The sequence below is a fragment of the Phragmites australis genome, chromosome 16 (genome assembly GCF_958298935.1).
Source record: "Phragmites australis chromosome 16, lpPhrAust1.1, whole genome shotgun sequence".
In the NCBI taxonomy this organism is placed as follows: Eukaryota; Viridiplantae; Streptophyta; class Magnoliopsida; order Poales; family Poaceae; genus Phragmites; species Phragmites australis.
Genome location: NC_084936.1, coordinates 19,949,171 through 19,968,745, shown reverse-complemented (window position 1 = coordinate 19,968,745; position 19,575 = coordinate 19,949,171). Strand labels below are relative to the sequence as shown.

The window sequence follows — 19,575 nt, the reverse complement described above, 5'->3', positions numbered from 1 at the left end:
AGCAGGGGCAGCGAGGTTGGAGGCGGTGAGGCCGGTGGCGGGATGGCAGCAGGGCCGCTGTTGCGGCCAAAGCGACGACGAGTAGCACCACAATGTGGACGACAGCGGGAACGGCAAGGGCATGGACAAAGCGGCAGAATGATGACGATAAAGTACAAAGAAGCAGATATGCCATGTATGGAACATAATGGATGCACCCTGCTCACCTTCTGAGAGAGGCCTTTGTACCTCTCTGTTCTTGATTGTTGTGCTAATCAGTGATAGAACTAGTGTTTGATAACCTGATGTGAGTAAAAATCGATTAGAGTGTGAAAACACATGCATTTATTAACTGAGTGAATGTTTACATATATAGCAAATGAATGGACAGGATATGCACCCATTAGAGAAGTCAGTAACTCAACGGATGTCTTTACATTGATTAACTGTCTAATTCAATTATTGTCAAATTGATCACATTGTTACAATTTTGGAATGTTGGTTTGTAACACCAGATTTACTTCACTGGGGCTGTTGGTTTCGATCCTTGGAAACGTAGTTGGCGATCCTGGGCACCATTTCGCTGTAAGTCCTTGGAAACCAGCGTTGGACGGCCAACCGGCTGGCGTGTCTTGCGTTGCCGCATCCAGCGCGCTGCCCTTTATGTGACCCAGATGACAGAAACGGCCCAGCATACCCAGTCCCAACTCACGGGCAAAAGTGACCAATCCGGCGACGCAGCTAGCAAAATGACGTTTGGGCGCCGGCCATGATCACACTAGGACAACATCACTTGCACCCGCCTCTGCAGTTCCTGCACATGATAATCCACCATGAGAACTAGGCTATTAACACTACCGCCATGGCCCATTACAGGCACAGCAGCCTAAAGAGAACACCACCGGCAGCCATACGCACAGGGAAATATTGTTACGAGCATCTTACTACCACCTGTCCTACGAAATAACTAACTAATCCATCCCACCGACTTACACCAGAGCTAAAACCACATGTACATGGTAATGGGTAACATCACATGTACAGAACAAGGAGATTCAACGGAAACGGCGCGATTTTGACACAGCTGCTGCTCTAATGCCCGCCCTTCTCTCGCAGAGTTGACAGGGCAACAATGGCATTGGTTGCCCCAGTAACATGGCTGCTACCATCGAGGCCTGGCCCAGATGATTTATTCTGCGAGCCACATGGCGCAATCTGGTCTTTCGGCTCCCCAGTTACTGCAGTCACCAACCAACGAATTTGCGTTAGTGAAAACAATAAAATGAAGTGAATGGTAGTCACTATTATGTTCCATAGTGAGTTTTCAGGTACCGTACCCGGTGTCGGAGCATTATACACCTTGGTGGCCGCATCCTGAGCTTTAGGGCGACCACTTTCAGGCAACGTATCAGATCTCGGAGATTCACAGCGCTTTGGCAGTTTAATCGATGCTGGACCATCATGGCCTTTGGGCGTGATACTCAGTGCCAGAGAATCACGGCCCTCAGTGCTCATAGATGGTGAATTTCCACGGCCTGCAAAGAAATGACAGCCAGGACGATCCACATTTGGCACGCTGTCAGTCTTGCACAAATGATGTATGGACTAGAGTAAAACTTGATACAACAGAGAGGCTTACCTGGCGTGTGGACTGGAGGTATGGCAACCGGTGTTAAATTGACCTGGCCTTCTACTGAATGACGTGCTGGGCCTTTTGATGCAATACCCAGTGCAAGAAATTCCTGGCCTTCAGGTGTCATTCTTGGTGAAGAATTGAGACGTTTCACGCCTCTACCTTCAGAATTTCCAAATGCCAAGCTTGGTACAGTAGATTCACAGCCCTTAGGAGTGAAACCTGGAGCCAAAATTCCATGGGTTTTTGAGGCATTAGTTGGTGCTACAGAAACATTACCAGGAGGTCCTGTGGTTGGTGTAACAGAATTGCAAACTTCCACACTAGGAGATGCAGATCTTCCAGAAATCGTGCTCAAAAGGCCATCACAAACTATAGGCGCCACTCTTGCTACAAAAGAATCTTGGTTTTTGACACATCGGGCAGCAGAGTTTCCAGGTGACATGATTTGTATAGGAGAATCTCTGCCTTCAGGTTCCACACTTGGAGAACCCCGGCATGTGGCACCGGCAGAACTAGATGTTTCTGTCACACTACTCGGTGCCAGACAATCATGGCCTTTGGGCACCATATCAGTTGCAAGGGTATCGCATCTTTTGGTGCTAAGAACTGCGGTGTAATCAGCAACCGCATTTGGTACACATGAATCACCATGGTTAACACTAAGAGTCAATGAACAATTCTTGCCTGTCTCATCCAAGGATAACTGTTCTGGTGTTGCCCTTGCGGAATCACTGGACACAGCTTCAACAGAAGGCTTGTACCATAACGATGGCTGCAATAGAAGCCAAAAACAAAGTGATGCTAAAAACGTAAACATGCCAGAAAAGAAAAAGGTAGTACACATTGCTGATTTGGACAGCTTAATCAGATGCCTGAGAAGAGCAAAGAAAATATTATAATGATTTCAGCGAGTTTACAAGTTCCTGGCTAGACGGGGTTCGGTACTACCCTACCTTAGCAGCAACGCCAGGGAGACGTCTCTCCCCGTGGTCAAGTTCCTTTTTTAATATTATAATGATTTATCTGTGCACATTACCAATAGTGCTCAAGAGACATAAAGCTTCAATTTTCCTTACCATGAACCATAAAAAAAATTTAACTATCAGAGATGTTAAAAGTAGATACTATGCACAGAATAGCCTTATTTTGGTTTCAAGTCATCCATTCCAAAAGGATAAGCAAGACTAATTTGTCAAATAACAGGTGCATATTCCATACTATTCAAGAAACACAAATCGATTTTTGTATAAAGGAGTTGAATATCTATTGCTTTTGCTTCAGAAAAGATAACAGGTGTGGTCTTTAAAAACTAAAGAGAACATGCGAATAGCACGGTGGTAAGACCTCCAAATGTGAGGCTACCAACCAGGGCTCGAACCCTGGTTCTCGCAAAAAAGGCTCCTCGCTGTGTGTTCCCCGTGGTCGTGGCGCGGTCGCTCAGCGATAGCGTGCGGGTTGTAACTGGCTTTCGGGGCATTTTCTCGACCTTAATGCAATACCTTCGGGATGTCTGTCCCCTTGGGTCGAGTTTTATTTTTTTAAACTAAAACGAAGCCTTCTGTTATGCAGCCAGATTCATGACTTGCATGTCGCAACATACATACTGGATTTTATTTTTGTACATGCAATGCACATTGAATATAACAACCTCGAAATGGTTACTTTTACTGAATTTGCAAGAATAATGTGTCGCTAAGTCTTTCCCATACAAGCTTGAACTTACAAGGAGAAGAACCAGCATGAACCTTGAAAGTTTCCTTAGTATTGACAAGAAACAAGGAAATGTGTGCTACTAGGAACTTACACAGTAATGAAGTTTCTTCAAGGCTTCCAAAAGTATTTTTTCTCCAACTATTATTATCATATTCTTCACCATTTCTTCGCGAGTTATTTTACTTTCCTGTCAAGAAGAAAACTAGAAATGTTTCAATGCCCACCATACAAACCACAAACAATATCAAAAGGTATACCATAGCTTGAGTAGATAGTACCTTCAGCTCTTCATAATGATGGAAGAACAGCTCCCTTGCTACAGATGATATACTGTCTTGAATTACTCCAAACAGAACTCTGAATGATATCCATGGGGAAGCTGGTCCTGCACCTGTTTCACACATTACCTGAGTACAGATTGAAGAAGGGGAATCATTGGACAGCAAAGCTAAACATCTATAAGACAAGCTTCTACTCTCCCACTGTGATTAGTAGACATGCATCTAACAGGAAAACCAGCATGTTGATGGTGAACTGTAACAAGATTCAGGTTGCCTCACATGTTGAAGAGAAGAAATATCCACTGCAACTTCCTTTGGTGATGGGTGAAACCATAAACCCTTCAAGCCAAGCAAATAATCTGAAAATAAGTGCACAAAAAAGAAGATTCACTCCACCTATATCAATATGACATGATAAAGGTTTTAACTCTTATTAATCATCTTACTTTGAACTTTTGGGACAAGCTTGAAACTAACAAGGTATTCTAAACGCATGTGAGTGCTTAGATGTGATGGCCACATCACATAACACTTCGGGTTTGAGCAATCATCGACACCAGAATCATATATCTCGCTGCTTGGAAAAGACTCTTGTGATCCAGGCTCGACAGCTTCCATGTTGCCCAATATCACTCGGCACAGCAACATATACTGCACTCCTTTTCTGTCAACATCACAAAGACCGACACTGCCACACAATAAAATGTGATATGAATATAATAATATATTAAACATTACAAAATTGTAGTCACAACAATTAAGTAATGAAAACACACCTGGTAAAGGCTCGGTTTTCTGGTGAAAGATATACACCAGCACTCAAACCTGCCTTCTCAACAGATTTTACAGTGGTACCCAAACCATTAATCAGAATCCTAACTATGTCATTCTTCCTAGACCCTATCCATCCATATCTTACATTTGCATCACCACATTCTTCTTTGGTGGACCTCATCTGTCTTTCAAAAGCTTCAAATCTACATTGTGCAGTAATATCATTTGGAGAGTAGCGGTGGACATGAAGTATGCTACTTGGTGTTGCAAATGAACCCATACCAGAGAGGAAAAGGTCCTGGACAAATAGAAAGCCTTCACTGCCTCTTTCCACAGATGTCATTTTCTTGCGCAATACATCTGTAGTGGAAGGTTTTTGAGGAACTGGAGGGCTAGATTCAAGGACAACTTGCTTGACCACTTCAGGTGGAGAATTTGCAGCCTTATCTAACATTATTCCCTGTGCAGTGCTGTCAATGTTACCAGAACCCCCTTTGGTCATTTCATCACTTTCCTCGTCAAAGAACAGAGAAGGAGAGAAACGCTTGCCAGTGTCATCAAACCATGCAACAGAACGCTGCTTTCTGGTTTTTAAGTTGACCAGGGTCATTGATAAGAAATCAACAAGAAGAGGCTCATTGTCCATCACAACCACAAAACTCGATTTATTGCCTCTGAATTTTTCAACGAGGGACTTCATTATTTGCTCAGGAAAATTGTGCCAAGAACCTTGTTTGTAATACATGATACAGCTAGGCACTTCACTCTTCAGGAAATTGACACAATCACTGGCAAGGTTAGGTCGTGTGCAACAACAATTGCAGCGTTTAGCAGATGAATCAAATGAGGGCCAATTCTCAGATTTGACACGACGAGATTTGCAGTCTTTTGACAGGCAGTCATCGACGAGCTTTCTCTTCAAGCACAGGGAATTGGATTCTTGCAGTGATGCCATGAGAAGCCTTCGTTCTCACTCCGAACAAATGGTGAAAGAAAGAAAACTAACTCTAATATGTATACAATTTACAGGTCTCCCTTCATGTTGACATCTCAGTGGTAGAGAATGACCCTGTATAAGGTAATGGATGAATGTCTCTCAAATAGAAAACACGGTTCATGAATTTGTGATTGAAAGTTAGTAGAAGAGTCAGGATTCAAGAAGTTGGCAAAATAATAATGGAATATTAGTACAACAGTATAACTAGCCTTCATAAGACAAAAACACCAAGTGCACAAGGAACATCAATTGCATAAAACAAGCATCAATCGTGCAAATAAAGAGTCTACTTAGGCTGGTTCCTATATAATGAAGATTAGACAATGTATCTATGAGCTTTTCCTCCTAAAAACACAGAAAAGGGGTATGTAGCAGACATATAAGCTCCAAAATTAGTTGTTGAAGCCCTGGCTCAAAAACAAGTTTATAGGGATCAAGCATAGCAGTAGCACGAATTCTCTTTCATGAAGCAGGGTTTGGATTATCACTCAGATACTGTTCTAAATACTTATGCAACGCCATTTGCCAACCTCTAGAATTCAAAAATCAACACCATAACTGATTGAAGTATCAAGGATGTCAAAGTCCTATCCATGTTGACATGAAAGCATACCTTGAGTTGAAGATGATAGACTTGTTAGGAATAGCAACTTATATTCAATAGTAGCCTATGGGGGCAATATATAGAGAGTACATGAGAGAGTACAGAATAAGGATTCTAGTAACCTATACGTAAGGTATAAGGACTGTATATTCCTAACACCCCACTCAAAAGCAAGACGTATACAATAGCGTTGCATTTGAAAAAGATGACACTAAGTAATAAACTTAGACTAATACATCCAAAAATTCTCTCTTCAAAACTGTCATAGAGTGGAGTCTTGTAATCCTGTCGAATCAAGCCGAAGAAGTGCAAAGCAAAGCACAGGAGTAGAGATGTGATGATGACAACGAAAGAATGCCCTTGATCAAGAATCGCAACAAAGCGACAACGAGTAGCAAGACGATAAACGAAAATTGTCACTAGAGCTACGAAAAGACTAAGATGACACAAGAACGCCCTAGATCAAGAATTGCAAACACAGCAATAACAAGTAGCGAGACAACGAAAGAAGTTGTCACTAAAGCTACGAAAAATTCTAAAGGAAATACCACCTCTACCAAATAGGAAAATATCAATGCATTTTAATAATATTGGTAACTACCACCTCTACCAAATAGGAAAATACCAATGCATTTTAATAATATTGAAAACTGATGTCGCTTGTGACAAGCGGGTAAACATTTTTCTGGTATATCAAAGCTATAGCAATTTAAGTTTTGAACAATATAACCACATGGCATTTTTAGTTTTGCCAATACCCTGCGAAATAATTCCTCATTCAACTACTTGCGGCTCAAGAAATCCTTTTCCATAGGTTCACAACATCAATCATCCAAGTAATCAAATTTGGTCCACGTCAGTGATGCTAGATCGTGTGCAATCCACTCACGCACGACTCAGATTGGAATTGACAAATAAAACAGTACAAGATATTAAACACTATTGGATCAAGTGAATTTGAGAATAAATAAACATCATCCATGTTTCAATGAAAATATACAGACCCATTGAGCAAGAATTATTCTTGAAGCAAATCTTCAATACTGCAAGAGCCCAAGCCAAAATGGCGTACAAACAACTCTTATACATGGAATCCTAAATAACATGCCATCTTCACCAACCCAATCTAGTGACCACAATAGCTGAATCCTGACAAACATCAACTTGTCCCCAAAAATAGGCAAAATCTGATCTGAATACCAAATTTGAAATTGCATCTCATTTTGACTTGAAAATCAACAAAGAAAGCCAAATGGATCAACACAAAATACGCATGCGCAAGCATAAATCATCCATCTAAATGTTTGAGGACAACCTATATTTAGCCGAAAATCGAGCTCCATCAATACCTAAACAAAATTGGGCAGGCAAAGGCAACTTGGCGGAGTAGCACACCTTTTCTAAGAACCAGCCCAACTGGGTTAGTTGAAACTTATACAGCAATTGACAATAAAGCGGCAGACCATAAAAAAATTTACTTTTAGACTATACAAAAACAAGCTATTTAAGAATGAAAAGATGGATGTCACTAATGATATCAAAGAGATACCTGGTTTAACGGAGACGTGTGTTTCAATGACAGGTGGGAGGGACAAAGTATTTCTCCCATTGTGCAACCGAATAACATTACGAAAAACTTGCTAACTATCATAAAAATTATAAGAATACTTTGTATCATAAGGCACAATGTCATCTATCATCGCACCAATTTCAATATAAACACTTATTTTTAAGGAGAAACAAAAAAGACAAATGCATTAGGAAGCAAGGTGACTATTTTAGGGGACTATCTTGACAACCGAATAACTTCAGAGTAAAATGATTTTTTCCACCATGTTAAAATCAAGTTTTTTCCTTTGAGATGACAAACCCCTCGTCTTCTTAGCCCAACAAAACTACAAACCATCAGTGCCCTCGGCCCGCACCGATCGGACCAAACAATCATAGCAGCTAGTTGGTCATCAGGTAGAGTCACGGGCAGCGATAGGCACCACTCCTCTCCTCCCAGCGACCCAGAAACCCCAAGTTCCCTCACTATCCTATTACCACGCTCTCGCCTCCATTCCTATAAGTCGAGACCCCACCCCTCTCCCGGCACCGCTACAACTTGCCACCGCTTGCCCTACCGGCACCTCACCGGAGTCCTCGTCGCCCTACCACACCTACACTACCCATCGCCTCCATGCCGGCTTGCTCCGCGTTTAGAAAACCGGTAACCCTAACCATTGCATCCTCAACTCAGCTATAGAAGAGCACTCGATGTGTAAGAGAAGGAGCCACCACTAGTTTCGGTGCAGCCCTTGTGACCTCTTCTATCATGCCCCGCCGCTGGCAAATGGTGATCTTGAGAAATCCCAATGCACTCCCTTCTAAGCACCTCTTTCATGATTCATATCTCTCTAATGCGATTTGCGACATCCATCTTCTTTTATTCTTAAATAGCTTGTTTTTATTTAGTCTAAAAGTATTTTTTGTGGTGTGCCACTTTATTATCAATGCCACTTAATTATCAATTGTTGTACAAGTCTCAGCTAACCAAGTAGGGTTGGTTATTAGAAAAATGTGTGTTGCTCCGCCAAATTGCATGTCCATTTATTTTTGTAGATATTGGCGTGATGGAGCTCAATTTTTAGATAAATATAGGATTTGTCCTCAAACATTTAAATGGATGGATTTATGCTTGCACAGTTGCACATGTGTATTTTGTGATGCTCATATTGTTGTCTTTGTTGATTTTCAAGTCAAAATCACATGCAATTTTAAATTTAACATTTTGGATCAGGTTTTGCCCATTTCTGGATAAGTTGATGATTATCAAGATTCAGCTATCGAGGTCACCAGACTGGGTTGGTGAAGATGACATGTCATTTAGGTGTTGTTTGGATCCCCTGTTTTACGAAAACTAGTGTCCGTAATACATGTTTTAGTGTAACCACCTCTAAAAGTTTGTTTGAATACCCAACAAACTCCCGTACATGCAAAACCAGTTTTCCACAAAACCAGAAAAGTGTGTTTGGATAGAAACAGCTCTGCATCGTTTATAATAGAATCGGTTTTCACAAACCTCAATTTGGACTTCCAACATAATACATCCTTTTCCCATTGCTAGGCGGGAAACTCTCCCGGTGGTGCGCTCGATATGCCAAGAAATTGTTGCCGCCAAGCAAGGTATAAGGATCACGAGTAGGTTTTTATTGCCAAACTAATCAATCGAGATCAGAGAAGGTCATCACCGTCGCCATCAGCTGGCTGTCGAGTCACCATACCTTTTCCCGAGCCCCTTCAAGTCAGTCCAAAGACTCTAGTTCAACGCCCAAGCTCCATTGATCAGAGGTGGTGTCCTGTTCTTATGCATCAATTTAATGCCAATAAATAGACCTATGTTGATTAGATAACACATTTCACTTGTTGCTTGCATGGAAATCAAACACTTAGATACATTGTGCATTACTTTACGGAAAAATACTATCAAGAGCTTACCTGCATCTGCATGGATAAAGGCCGGAGGTGCCCTAGGGACTAGAGCTGACTACAATGGTGTGCATCAATATTCTAGACTTGTTCCTCTGCTCCAAGAGGCAGCATGGATCGGCAGCCTTCCACTACTCTCCTCCAGCTTTCTGCCTATCTCCCTAGCTTGCATGTTGATCGCTGTTATACCTAGGCACGGAGGTCGTTGAGGACGGAAGCTATGGTGTCGACGGGACAGTGAGAAATTGGAGGCGGTTGGGCAGTCAGGGCAAGGCAACCCATGGCAAAGGACGCCACCCCTGCTCGCCCAAATTAGTGACGTCGACATGGCCGTCTCGCCCTAACCAGTACCATCGCAAACCATGTGCACTCAAAGCTGCCGCTGGCGAGCTCGACGGCATGAGTCGAGAGAGAGGACGGGGATTCGATGTGTGGTGACCAGAAGTGAGATTGTGGGGAAAGTAAGAGAAAGAGAATGGAGGCTGAGTTCGTAGCAGCTCATAGACGGAGATGTCTGTTGTGTGTGATGACTTAGCGTAAAAACCCATTTTTGGTTTATAAGATCCAAACAAAGAATTTATTAAATACGTTTTAACTGGCTAACAACCTTAAACTCGTTTTCCTAAAAATCCTCTTAAAATGTGTTTTGTTAAAATTGACTTTTATTTTGGGAGATCCAAACAACAACTTAATGATTTGATTCAAGAAAAATTATTGCTCAATTGATGTGTATATTTTCATTGAAACAAGGATGTTGTCTATCTATTCTCTAATTCACTCGATCCAATAGTGTTTAATGTCTTGTATTGTGTTATTTCTGTGAATTCTAGTAAAACAGTATATCGGTCCATTGTAAAGGAGCGCATGATATACATATGCAAGGTGGAACAACTGAAACAAATATCATGTACCCAATGTTATTATCAGGTCTATTATGAGCAACCACTTCTTCCAAATAAATTTCTGTGAAAATCTTAAGTGACGTAGCATCTCACAGTGCTTTGTGCTTGGTGTTTTCCATTTATAAACACAACATACAAAATTACCCCAATGCATAATTTCCATTACGAAACATGGATACTGAGATTTAATTAGCTCGGTAATCCAGTAGCTACTGAACTAGTACTTGATAACCACAGCATGGTCTAACGCTAGAGAAAATTAAGGTTTTGCAGTCCTCAATCAGACAGCATTGTGGCATGTAAGTATCAAAATATATATTCAATAAAATGCGTTGCATCTGCGAGTTCGACCATAACCACAACAGACTTTCTTGGTCAAGTTGATAAAACAACATGGAGCGATAACAAAATCAACACCAGGCAACAAGTATTGGCATCCAATTCGTCGGCATGGACTCAAATAATCAGCTGGTTGGGAAGCAGACTTGCAACTACCTAATTATTCTGCATCCGGAGGGTAGAAGATGCTCACCTCGGCTGGCCGACGGTGGCAGGGACGGGAATATGGCGGCGCTCTCCTCCAGATCCGGGCTTAGGGCCGGTGGGGGCGAGCTCGTCGATGCTAGTTGAGGCGGCAAGTACGGGACGGCGGCGATGCGGACGGGGAGGTGGCGGCCGCGTTCTCGTCGGGTACGGGAGGAAACCGGCGGCGTAGAGGACGGGGAGGCGATCTTGGAGAATGCCTCTCCTGTCGCCAGCACAGGCGTCGGGATGGCGAACGGGCAGACTTTGTGGAGCCGTGGAGGACAATCCGTGAAACTCGAGTTTCGCTCACAGTGAATTCTACCCGTGATGGGCCCACACTCACAGTGACAGTCATGGAAAATGTACCGTGACCGGCCCACCCTCACCGTCACGAAAGCCCGTAGTATCAACATTTTTAGGTTCTGTTTGTTTCAGCTTCGAATTCTAGCTTTCAGCTTTTATAATCCGAAGCTGAAACAAACAGACAGTTTTTGGTTATAGCTTTTTAAAATCTGCTGGTTGGATTGTGAGAATCTGAGAAGCTGGTTTTCCTCAGTTTTTGATAGATTGTGAAAGTCCATTTTACTAAACTGTCTATTAAATTTTTTTAGAATCTACAGTCTAAAAGCTTTTCACAATCCAGCTTTTTCACAATCCAGCTTTTCACAATCCAGCTTTTATAAGCTGCTTTTTAGAATCTCTAGCTGAAACAAACAGGCCCTTAGGATTGGGATCGTCGGTAGGATTATTTTTTTCCAAGTAGGATCGGGTCGTATGATCATAATTTTATGAAAATTTTATTTTCAAAGTTTAACTTATTTTTATATTAAAAATATATTTAATAAGTATGAAATATCGTTAAACATATATTCTAAATATAGAAACTAATAAAATATGTCAGATTAAACTAATAAAATTTAATCATGTATAAATCTTAGCGATTCTATAGGATCCTATAGAACTAGAGATGGCAATCAGGTACGACGAGTACGAATAGTGCTTACCCATATTTGTACCTGCTAAATTTTACCCACCAGCAAGTATACCTGTGAACGCTCAGGGTATAGAGCGGCCCCCAAACCCATTATCCATGGGTATACCTATTTACTCGCTTGCCACAACAAATATACCAAACAATGTTATAAGTTCCATACATCATTTGTTCATTCTATGTGAGAATAGTGTAATGGTTGCAACAAGACATATAAATAATTTTAGCAAGACATATAAATAAATGATTTTAGTATGATTTCAGCAAGATGTATTATTTCAGTATGATTTCAGCAAGACGTATACTGAACTGTATTATGGTCATCTACTCCCAAGCATAGCACAATTTTCATTCAAATAAACATTTGAACAGACGAGCATTTCAAAGACTCAAATGAACATGTGAATACGGAATAAGGACATCATTAGAGAACTATACGGGTTTCGCGGGTATGGGTACGTCTTACCCATACCCGTACCCATCTACCCATCGTGTAGTATTTTCCGCCCACGAACGTACCCGTGGATACCAAATGCTATACATACCCTATCATATTTGGGTATTTACCCACAGATAAACGGGTAATCGGGATAAATTGTCATCCATGTATAGAGCTCTAGATCATGATGCTATGTAAGATCTTAGCGATTATATAGGATCGTATAGAACTCTCATTTAGAATTATGATCTACAAATTTAAGATATATAGTGGGATCAGTATCGTTTCGACTTCGTAGTATCGTAGGATCGTAAGATTTTAGGATCCATATTGGGATCCTGACAACCTTGGTAGTATCCCTAATCGGCTCATTATAATAGTTAGGATAGGGGATCCCTGATGTGGATGAACCGTTCGAGCCTCAGATTGTTGTATTTGCAAAACTCGTCTCACCTCATTTGGATAGCATAATGTGGTGAACTCGTTTGGGGGTTTCTTGGTCAGCAAGTGCTCAATATGTGGCCATGACGACAGTGGTGGCTCGGCTCTCGACAATCGTGACGATTGTGGCCGAGAGAGGGAGAAAGGAGGGGTGCGCGAGCTTCAACGATTGGCCGGGATGGAAAATGGTGGAAGAGATAGATATAGCAGAGGGGAGGTGCGCGGTGGTGGCCTAATGAGGGAGCAACGACTATGATTGCTACAAAGAGTGGCACTATGAGTCATGGGCATGTTCGTGGGGAGCTAGGTCCGTTGGGTTCAATTGGCCGCGCCTGATGCAAGAGGTGGAAGGACATGGGCCAAATCAACCTAAGAATTGGCTCGTGTGTGGGAACATGGATATACTTTTTTATATTTCTTAAATTGAAAATTTACAAAATTAAGTATTCATTTTGAAATATTGCACATATAAACTTCCTATGATTTTTATGAGTTATTACAATTTTCCGTGTACAATTAATGTTTCTATGTTTTCTAAATACCCTAAAAATCCTAAAAGTACCCTTATACTCTTTACATGCAAATCCAACCAGTCACGCGGCAAGCGGCTATGCGGCATCGCTTAGGGCGGGTACAAAAAGCTCCAGCACAATGTGGTGAACCTGTTTGGGGGGTTTCTTGGTCGGCGGCGATGGTCGGCGCGTGCTCAACAACATCCATGATGATGATAGTTGTGGCCGAGGGAGGGAGGAAGGAGCGGTGCACGAGCTTCAATGCTTGGCCGAGAGGGAAAATGGAGGGACGGCGATATAACATAGGGGAGGCGACGATGGTTGCCTAGTGGGGGAGTGACGGCTACGGTTGATAAAGAGGGTGGCTGTCGGAGGATGAACTCCTTAAGCGGGGATCCGAAGGGACCCTCTTTGAGATTCGGCCAGGGGGATGATTCTGAATCTACCTCATACGTGAATTAAATGAGAGTATGTGGGAGATGCAGGTGGGACGGATGATTGGATGCTAGTGGAGTAAATGCTCGAGGGATTTTAGATAGGTTCGGACCGCATGGAGCGTAATACCCTACTCCTGTGTGTATGCTATAAATGTTCTGGGAATGCCTCTCTGTGGATCTCTTGCGTTACAAGGATTTTTGTCTAAGTCTAGAGCTTCGGTCTTGCTTCGAGCTTCGAGTGTCCTGACTTCGTTAGCTTGTCTGCCGTCCGTCGTCTGAGTCTGTCCCTTCCTTCTTCTCCAGGGTGTGCTCCCTTTTATATCCCGTCGGGCGGCTTGGCATGCCTAGAAAGGAGGGCATGAGTCCCCATGAGCTATAAATGGAAAGCAACCATCATGGGGCTGCAATTTGATGCTACGGGGGGTTGAAAAGTGCATCCCCGGCCGGTCTTGTCGCCCATTACGCGCGGCTTTAGTCGTTTGCAGGAGGAGGCCCACCGGGCAGCCGCCGAACCACCCCGTATGCCCGCTCAGTTAGAGCGGGCCTGACACAGCAGGGGGGCAGGCGATAAGCCTCGAGCCCGACGACGATATCTCCAAGCCGCGCAGGATGACGTCCGATGGGACCCGTCGCATTAAATGCCCCCACGCCTCCCTGATGGGCAGTGGTAGGGACTGACAACATGCGTGGGGGGAGTGGTTGGAAGCGATAGGCCACGCTTCCTCTTAAATGCAGCATCGGGCCTCTCACCAATTGACACCTCACCGCTGAGCTCTTGTGGGGTCCACCGGCAAGAAGCTTCTCAGGTCCTCGGTGAACTCTGGGTGCTCGGGGACTACTGTTCATAGCCCCGAGCGCCCTCTCCCGGATATGTCTTTTCTTGGTCCTCGGGGAACTCGAGGACCACTGTTCGTGGCCCCGAGCGCCCTCTCCCGGAACTGTGTCTTCTCGAGTCCTCGAGGAACTCGGGGACCACTGTTCATGGCTCCGAGCGCCCTCTCCCGGAACTGTCTTCTCGGGTTCTCGGGGAACTCGGGTACTCAGGGACCACTGTTCATGGCCCCGAGCGCCCCCTCCCGAAACTGCCTTCTCGGATCCTCGGGTAACTCGGGTACTCGGGGACCACTGTTGTAGCATCTAGGCCCCTAAGAAAAAAGTAAGGGTTTCGGTGCTTACTGACAACCATATCATTGTGATTAACATTTCAGCTTTTGAGAAACAAAGAAAGACTTAATTGTCAATGGTGACTTTACACTCTTGCCTATTAAAAGATGTGATAATCAAAGGACCAGAACGTGAAAGATAAGGATCTTCTATATCTAAGTGTCACAAGGAGATGAATGACACTTAGAGTAGTATAGGTTCTTTTTATTCTTAATCTTTTGACCGTACTATAAAGAGGGGCTAAGAGTTGTACCTTGACTTAGGAGAGTCTAGACATAGTCGATGCACACTTGTGATTTTTCATTACTAGGTTAACCTCAGAAAATCATTGGTTCCGAATCTCAAAGGTAGAACTCAAAATTGCTCTGAAATAGATAAAATCAGCAAAATTTCAGTTCACCGGATGATCCTCTGATGTCAAAGTGAGTAAGCCGGAGCAAATTCCTAAGAGTTCTGACTTGAAAAATTGATGAAGAGCACGCCGGATAGTCCGGCGTCCTAAAGGCGGAATCACCGGATAAATAGATAGCTATGAAGTCCAGAAGTAATTCTATACACCGGATAGTCCGGTGTAGCAAAGATGATCACCGGATGAATTTTTACAGAGAGGTTGTAAACTATCATCTGGCCCATTTCAATGCACCGGATGATCTACTGTAGGCTAAGATTAACCACCGGAGTTTTAACGGCTAATGGAACAGTTAACGGCTATTTTGTCAGATGTATTAGCACAGGATATTCCGGTGTGAAACGTGTTATTCACACCGGACCTTCCGGCGTTAAGAGAAATTCTGGGTTGTTAGGTAACGGCTAATTTTCGATCCTTTGCCTATAAATACCTACTCATTTTGACCTCTCCTCAACTCTTACGACCCTGTAGCAGCTCATACACTTGGTGTGTCATTTAGAAGTAAGAGAGAGCACTTGTGTCCATTCTAAGTTCTTAGTTGAGGATTAAGGACTTCTTTGAGTGCTTGAAGAGTAACAAGTGTGCATCTAGCTGTTGTCTAGGCTTGGTCTTTGTCAAGTGAAGCTTGAGGCTTGTTACTCTTGGTGGTTGGCAACACCTAGACGGTCTTGGTGATCGGAGGATTTCTTGGTGAGCTCTTGGAGGAATTGTGGGAGCCCCGGAAAAAGAGGGTGTACTTGGTTTGATACCCGCCAATCCGGAGATGGAGAAGGGGTAATCAAGAGGGAGCACTTGAGCCTTGGTGACTCAAAGGGAGCGACATCCTTGGTGGATGCTCCAACGAGGACTAGGGGGAAGTGCCAACTTCTCGAAACCTCGGGAAAAAATCGGTGTTGTTTTCTCCAACTCTTTACTTTCTTGCATCTTATTTTGAGCTTTGTTATTATTGCAAGTTCTTCTTAGAAATTATCTTTCTTAGTTAATTCTTGCTTGGTTAGCTATCTTGCGCTAGTTAAAATTCCTTACTTGCGTTTCTTTTAAGTTTTATTTGGTCAAGTGGTAGTTAATTAAAAAAAATTAATAACCCAATTCACCCCCCCTCTTGGGCTATTCGATCATTTCAACTGTTCATGGCCCCGAGCACCCTCTCCCGGAACTGCCTTCTCGGGTCCTCGGGGAAATAGTCTCCGAGGGAAGACGCCACGTGGCACTCTGTTGTCCTGGCCTCGGGACTCGGAGACCCCTGATTTCTATGTCATCGACAGTGACGCTACGAGTCATAGGCATATCCGTGGACAGGTAGGCCTATGGTGGGTTCAGTGGGCCACGCCTAATGCAGGAGGTGGATAGGGTCGAACCAACCTAAGAATTGGCTCTCTCAAGTACATGGATCTGCATTCGTTTATGACAACCTATAACAGTCATCGGTAGTACTTTGTGTGTTATATTGCTGGTATCTAAACACCCAATACAATTAGACTAAAAGTATAAAAAAGCCTTATATAACTCTTTATAAATAAATTTAGAGATTTTACCTTAAAAACTCTCACTAACCTATATCCTATGACTCCTAATTTTTGAAGACTCCTAGTATCCCCTCCATCCTTACTAAAAATAGGAAACCTAGCCAAACTTCCAATCCCACTCGGGCCCACTGCTCCCACCCCGCCAAGGATGTGCGTGATGAACTCGCCGCCCTTGCCAACTCCTTCCGGTGAGCGCCTATGTTCCCGTGCGGCGCCATCGATATTATCAAAAGCTCGCACCACAGCTCGGCCTTCCACAGCCCACAGGTCGTCGCCCTGCACGCACTCCGGGAGATTTTTCGCGAGCTTCAGGCCTCTCCAAACTATGCCATTGGCTTCCTTCTCGCCGCCGTTGGCTTCTTCTTTTCCGCTGATTGCTTTTGCTTCGTCGACTAGAATGCTGCACATGTACCGCACGGAGTTGTTGGCGATGGGGAGCAGCCTGGGCTTGTAGAACACCAGGTAGGCACAGTACTTCAACAGTGTGGTGGCCAGAATTTTGTAGTCCTCCTCCGATCCTTCGATGCTCCGGCCGTCCTCCAAATTGTTCGACCCTTCAATGCTTCGCCCGTCCTTCAAGTTGTTCGATCCTTCACTGCTCCGGCCGTCCTCCAGTTTGCTGGTTGCGACGTGCCACACCATGATCGTCTCGATGTTTGTCGGAGCCTTGCAATAATTTGACAACGATTCGTAGCCTTCCAGCTCGATTCTCTTCTGTAGCCGCTCCTGACCTCTTGGTAAACGTCCCTTGTTCTTGAGGAGCGTATCGCGTATCGTTTTCAGTACAGCGGCAGGAACCGGCCGGAGAGTCTTGCATTTCTTGATGCGGAAATCTTCGTCTCCGGTCAGCAGGACGAACGATCTTCCTCGCCGGCGTGAAGAGGAAAGGGAGAGAGAAAAAAAAAAGAAAGGGAGGAAGATGACCGGTGAGATCCACACATTAGCGACATAGAAGAGCGAGGAGAGACAGTCTGTTGGAATATAGAGATTAGAGATAAGAAGTTTATTGGAGATGGAAGAGATTAAGAAGAAAATATTATTGAAAAAACTTTCTATATAAAAATATAGGGTGAGTTTTAAAAATTCTTTTAAAATATTCTAAGATCAAGATGAATAAAGGTCATACCGGAAATATAGTTTGGCTCATTTCCCTTTGCAAAACTGGGTTGCTCTTTATTTCCTTCTTTACCCATTGGACGTTGGCCTATGTACGACGAATGATAGTATTTCACCCAAGAGCCGGGACCCAAGTGCCCAAATGTTTTAAAAAAATGTCCCATGGAATCCACGCGCCGTAGTGTAATAACGACCATTAACAAGCAACAAAACAGTCACATGATGTCATAATCAAATGCTCAAGACGCAAAAGCTCCGCTCATCCGCTCCGTGTGCATCCGATCGGCGCGGCTTTGCCGAGTGAAGTTTTTTATATATTTTTTCTTTAATATTTGCAAGAATATACGTTCTTTTGAAAAAATTAAAAGTGCATATAGTTTTTTAAGTATGATTTCGGTAATTAATGATAATATTTATAGACTAAAAATATTATTCTGAATTGTTAATATGTTGTTTCATATGTGATACATAAAAGGAGAGATATGTATCAAGATAAATAAGCTCTAAGTGATTCTCAGGTAAGTGATGACAATACTTATGAATTACCAATTATATTGAGAATTATTATTATGATTATTTCATAGAAAATACATAAGAAACGAAGCATGAATTCGTTGAAGAATGACACTGAGATAAAAAATGTATTGTTATTATTGAGCTCTTAATGATACTCATGAGATGAATGAGAAGGTCAAAAAGATTGACAATAAGTAAAAAAGGCTAAATTACTTATGGATATCAAGTAATTAAAGATATGATATTGTTAATTAGGTTTTATGGACTAACTCATGTGTTTTGTGCTTAAGTGTGAGTTAGAGTTAGGTTGCATAAGAGGACATGAGTTGAATTGAGATATTCAATATGTCAAGTTGAAAGAGCAAGATCAAGATAAGTTTAGCACAAAACTTATGTATTTGATTCTTGTGGTTCATGTTTAAGTGGTAAATCGGATGAAGATGATAAAAAAGGGAGAACTTTTCTACGTATGATGCATGAGAAGCAATCAAGTAAACTTTATCGAGCTTTCGAAAGATCAAATGAATATCAAAATGCAAGTGAGGATGATCATCGATATCAAGAGAAGAGAAGTTGATGATGAGCCTTGAAGAGCTATGAGAAACAATGAGACTTGGATGATACATTTGTCAAGTCCGACGGGATTGCTCAAGGTAAAGGTATAACTAGAATATGTTTTCTAATTTTGCCGATCTTAAGGAGTTTGGTGAGAGACCGTATTATAGGATCGATAGCCGTACTATTAAGAGAGATTATCAAAAGCGTTACTCAATTATTGTATCGAGTGCTCAAATCATGTGCTTAGTGCGGGATGAGTTTGTATTGAGAGTTTGTTTTAGGAGTCCAAGGTATCTAAAAGGTGTTTTAGATCTAACCTTTTGTGTTGTTGACCTTAGTGGCGAAAAATGGTTGTATCCAAGCCTTAGTGGTGTTTGGCATATTTCATACGGTTCTTAATTTAATCTTAGGGGATTAAGCTTTGGGCAATGGGTGAAAGTGTTCGAATAAATCTTCGGAGTGTTCCTAGCTTTGATAAAATGTGTTTGAGACCATTAATTTAGTATGGATGTATAGTCCTCTGAATAATCTTTCCGTAGAGTCCGAAATCGTTGAAATCAGACTTCAGAATAAAAAATTATTGC

The 19,575-nt window shown here is 42.6% G+C and overlaps 1 protein-coding gene across 6 annotated transcripts; it reads right to left on the bottom strand.

Moving 5' to 3' along the window:
- Positions 1 to 307: 307 nt before the first annotated feature.
- LOC133895319 (inactive poly [ADP-ribose] polymerase RCD1-like) lies at positions 308 to 11,181 on the bottom strand. 6 transcript variants are annotated; one of them, XR_009905586.1, is made up of 10 exons: positions 10,890 to 11,181; positions 4,386 to 5,452; positions 4,056 to 4,297; positions 3,889 to 3,968; positions 3,607 to 3,735; positions 3,420 to 3,515; positions 1,619 to 2,387; positions 1,317 to 1,514; positions 973 to 1,217; positions 308 to 793 (listed from the first exon to the last, which is right to left on the bottom strand). XR_009905586.1 is itself a non-coding variant. In XM_062335550.1 (10 exons), the coding sequence occupies exons 3-10, from the start codon at positions 5,336 to 5,338 to the stop codon at positions 1,072 to 1,074; spliced, it is 2,613 nt and encodes an 870-aa protein (XP_062191534.1). In that variant the 5' UTR covers positions 5,339 to 5,452; positions 6,989 to 7,176; positions 10,890 to 11,181; the 3' UTR covers positions 804 to 1,071. The 6 variants fall into 6 exon arrangements, 5 of the variants coding, with proteins under 5 accessions (XP_062191534.1, XP_062191536.1, XP_062191535.1 ...); XM_062335550.1 differs by lacking the exon at positions 308 to 793 and adding an exon at positions 6,989 to 7,176 and having other exon boundaries at positions 804 to 1,217; XM_062335552.1 differs by lacking the exon at positions 308 to 793 and having other exon boundaries at positions 804 to 1,217; positions 1,619 to 2,221; positions 2,300 to 2,387.
- Positions 11,182 to 19,575: the final 8,394 nt, after the last annotated feature.

Excerpts from the sequence above, each read along its gene's own strand:
- LOC133895319 (XM_062335551.1), bottom strand. The coding sequence starts at position 5,338 with ATGGCATCACTGCAAGAATCCAATTCCCTGTGCTTGAAGAGAAAGCTC. Across the intron at positions 3,516-3,606 it reads ATCATTATGAAGAGCTGAAG|GAAAGTAAAATAACTCGCGA; the intron begins GTACTATCTACT and ends TCTTCTTGACAG. Across the intron at positions 1,218-1,316 it reads GTATAATGCTCCGACACCGG|TAACTGGGGAGCCGAAAGAC; the intron begins GTACGGTACCTG and ends TGGTGACTGCAG.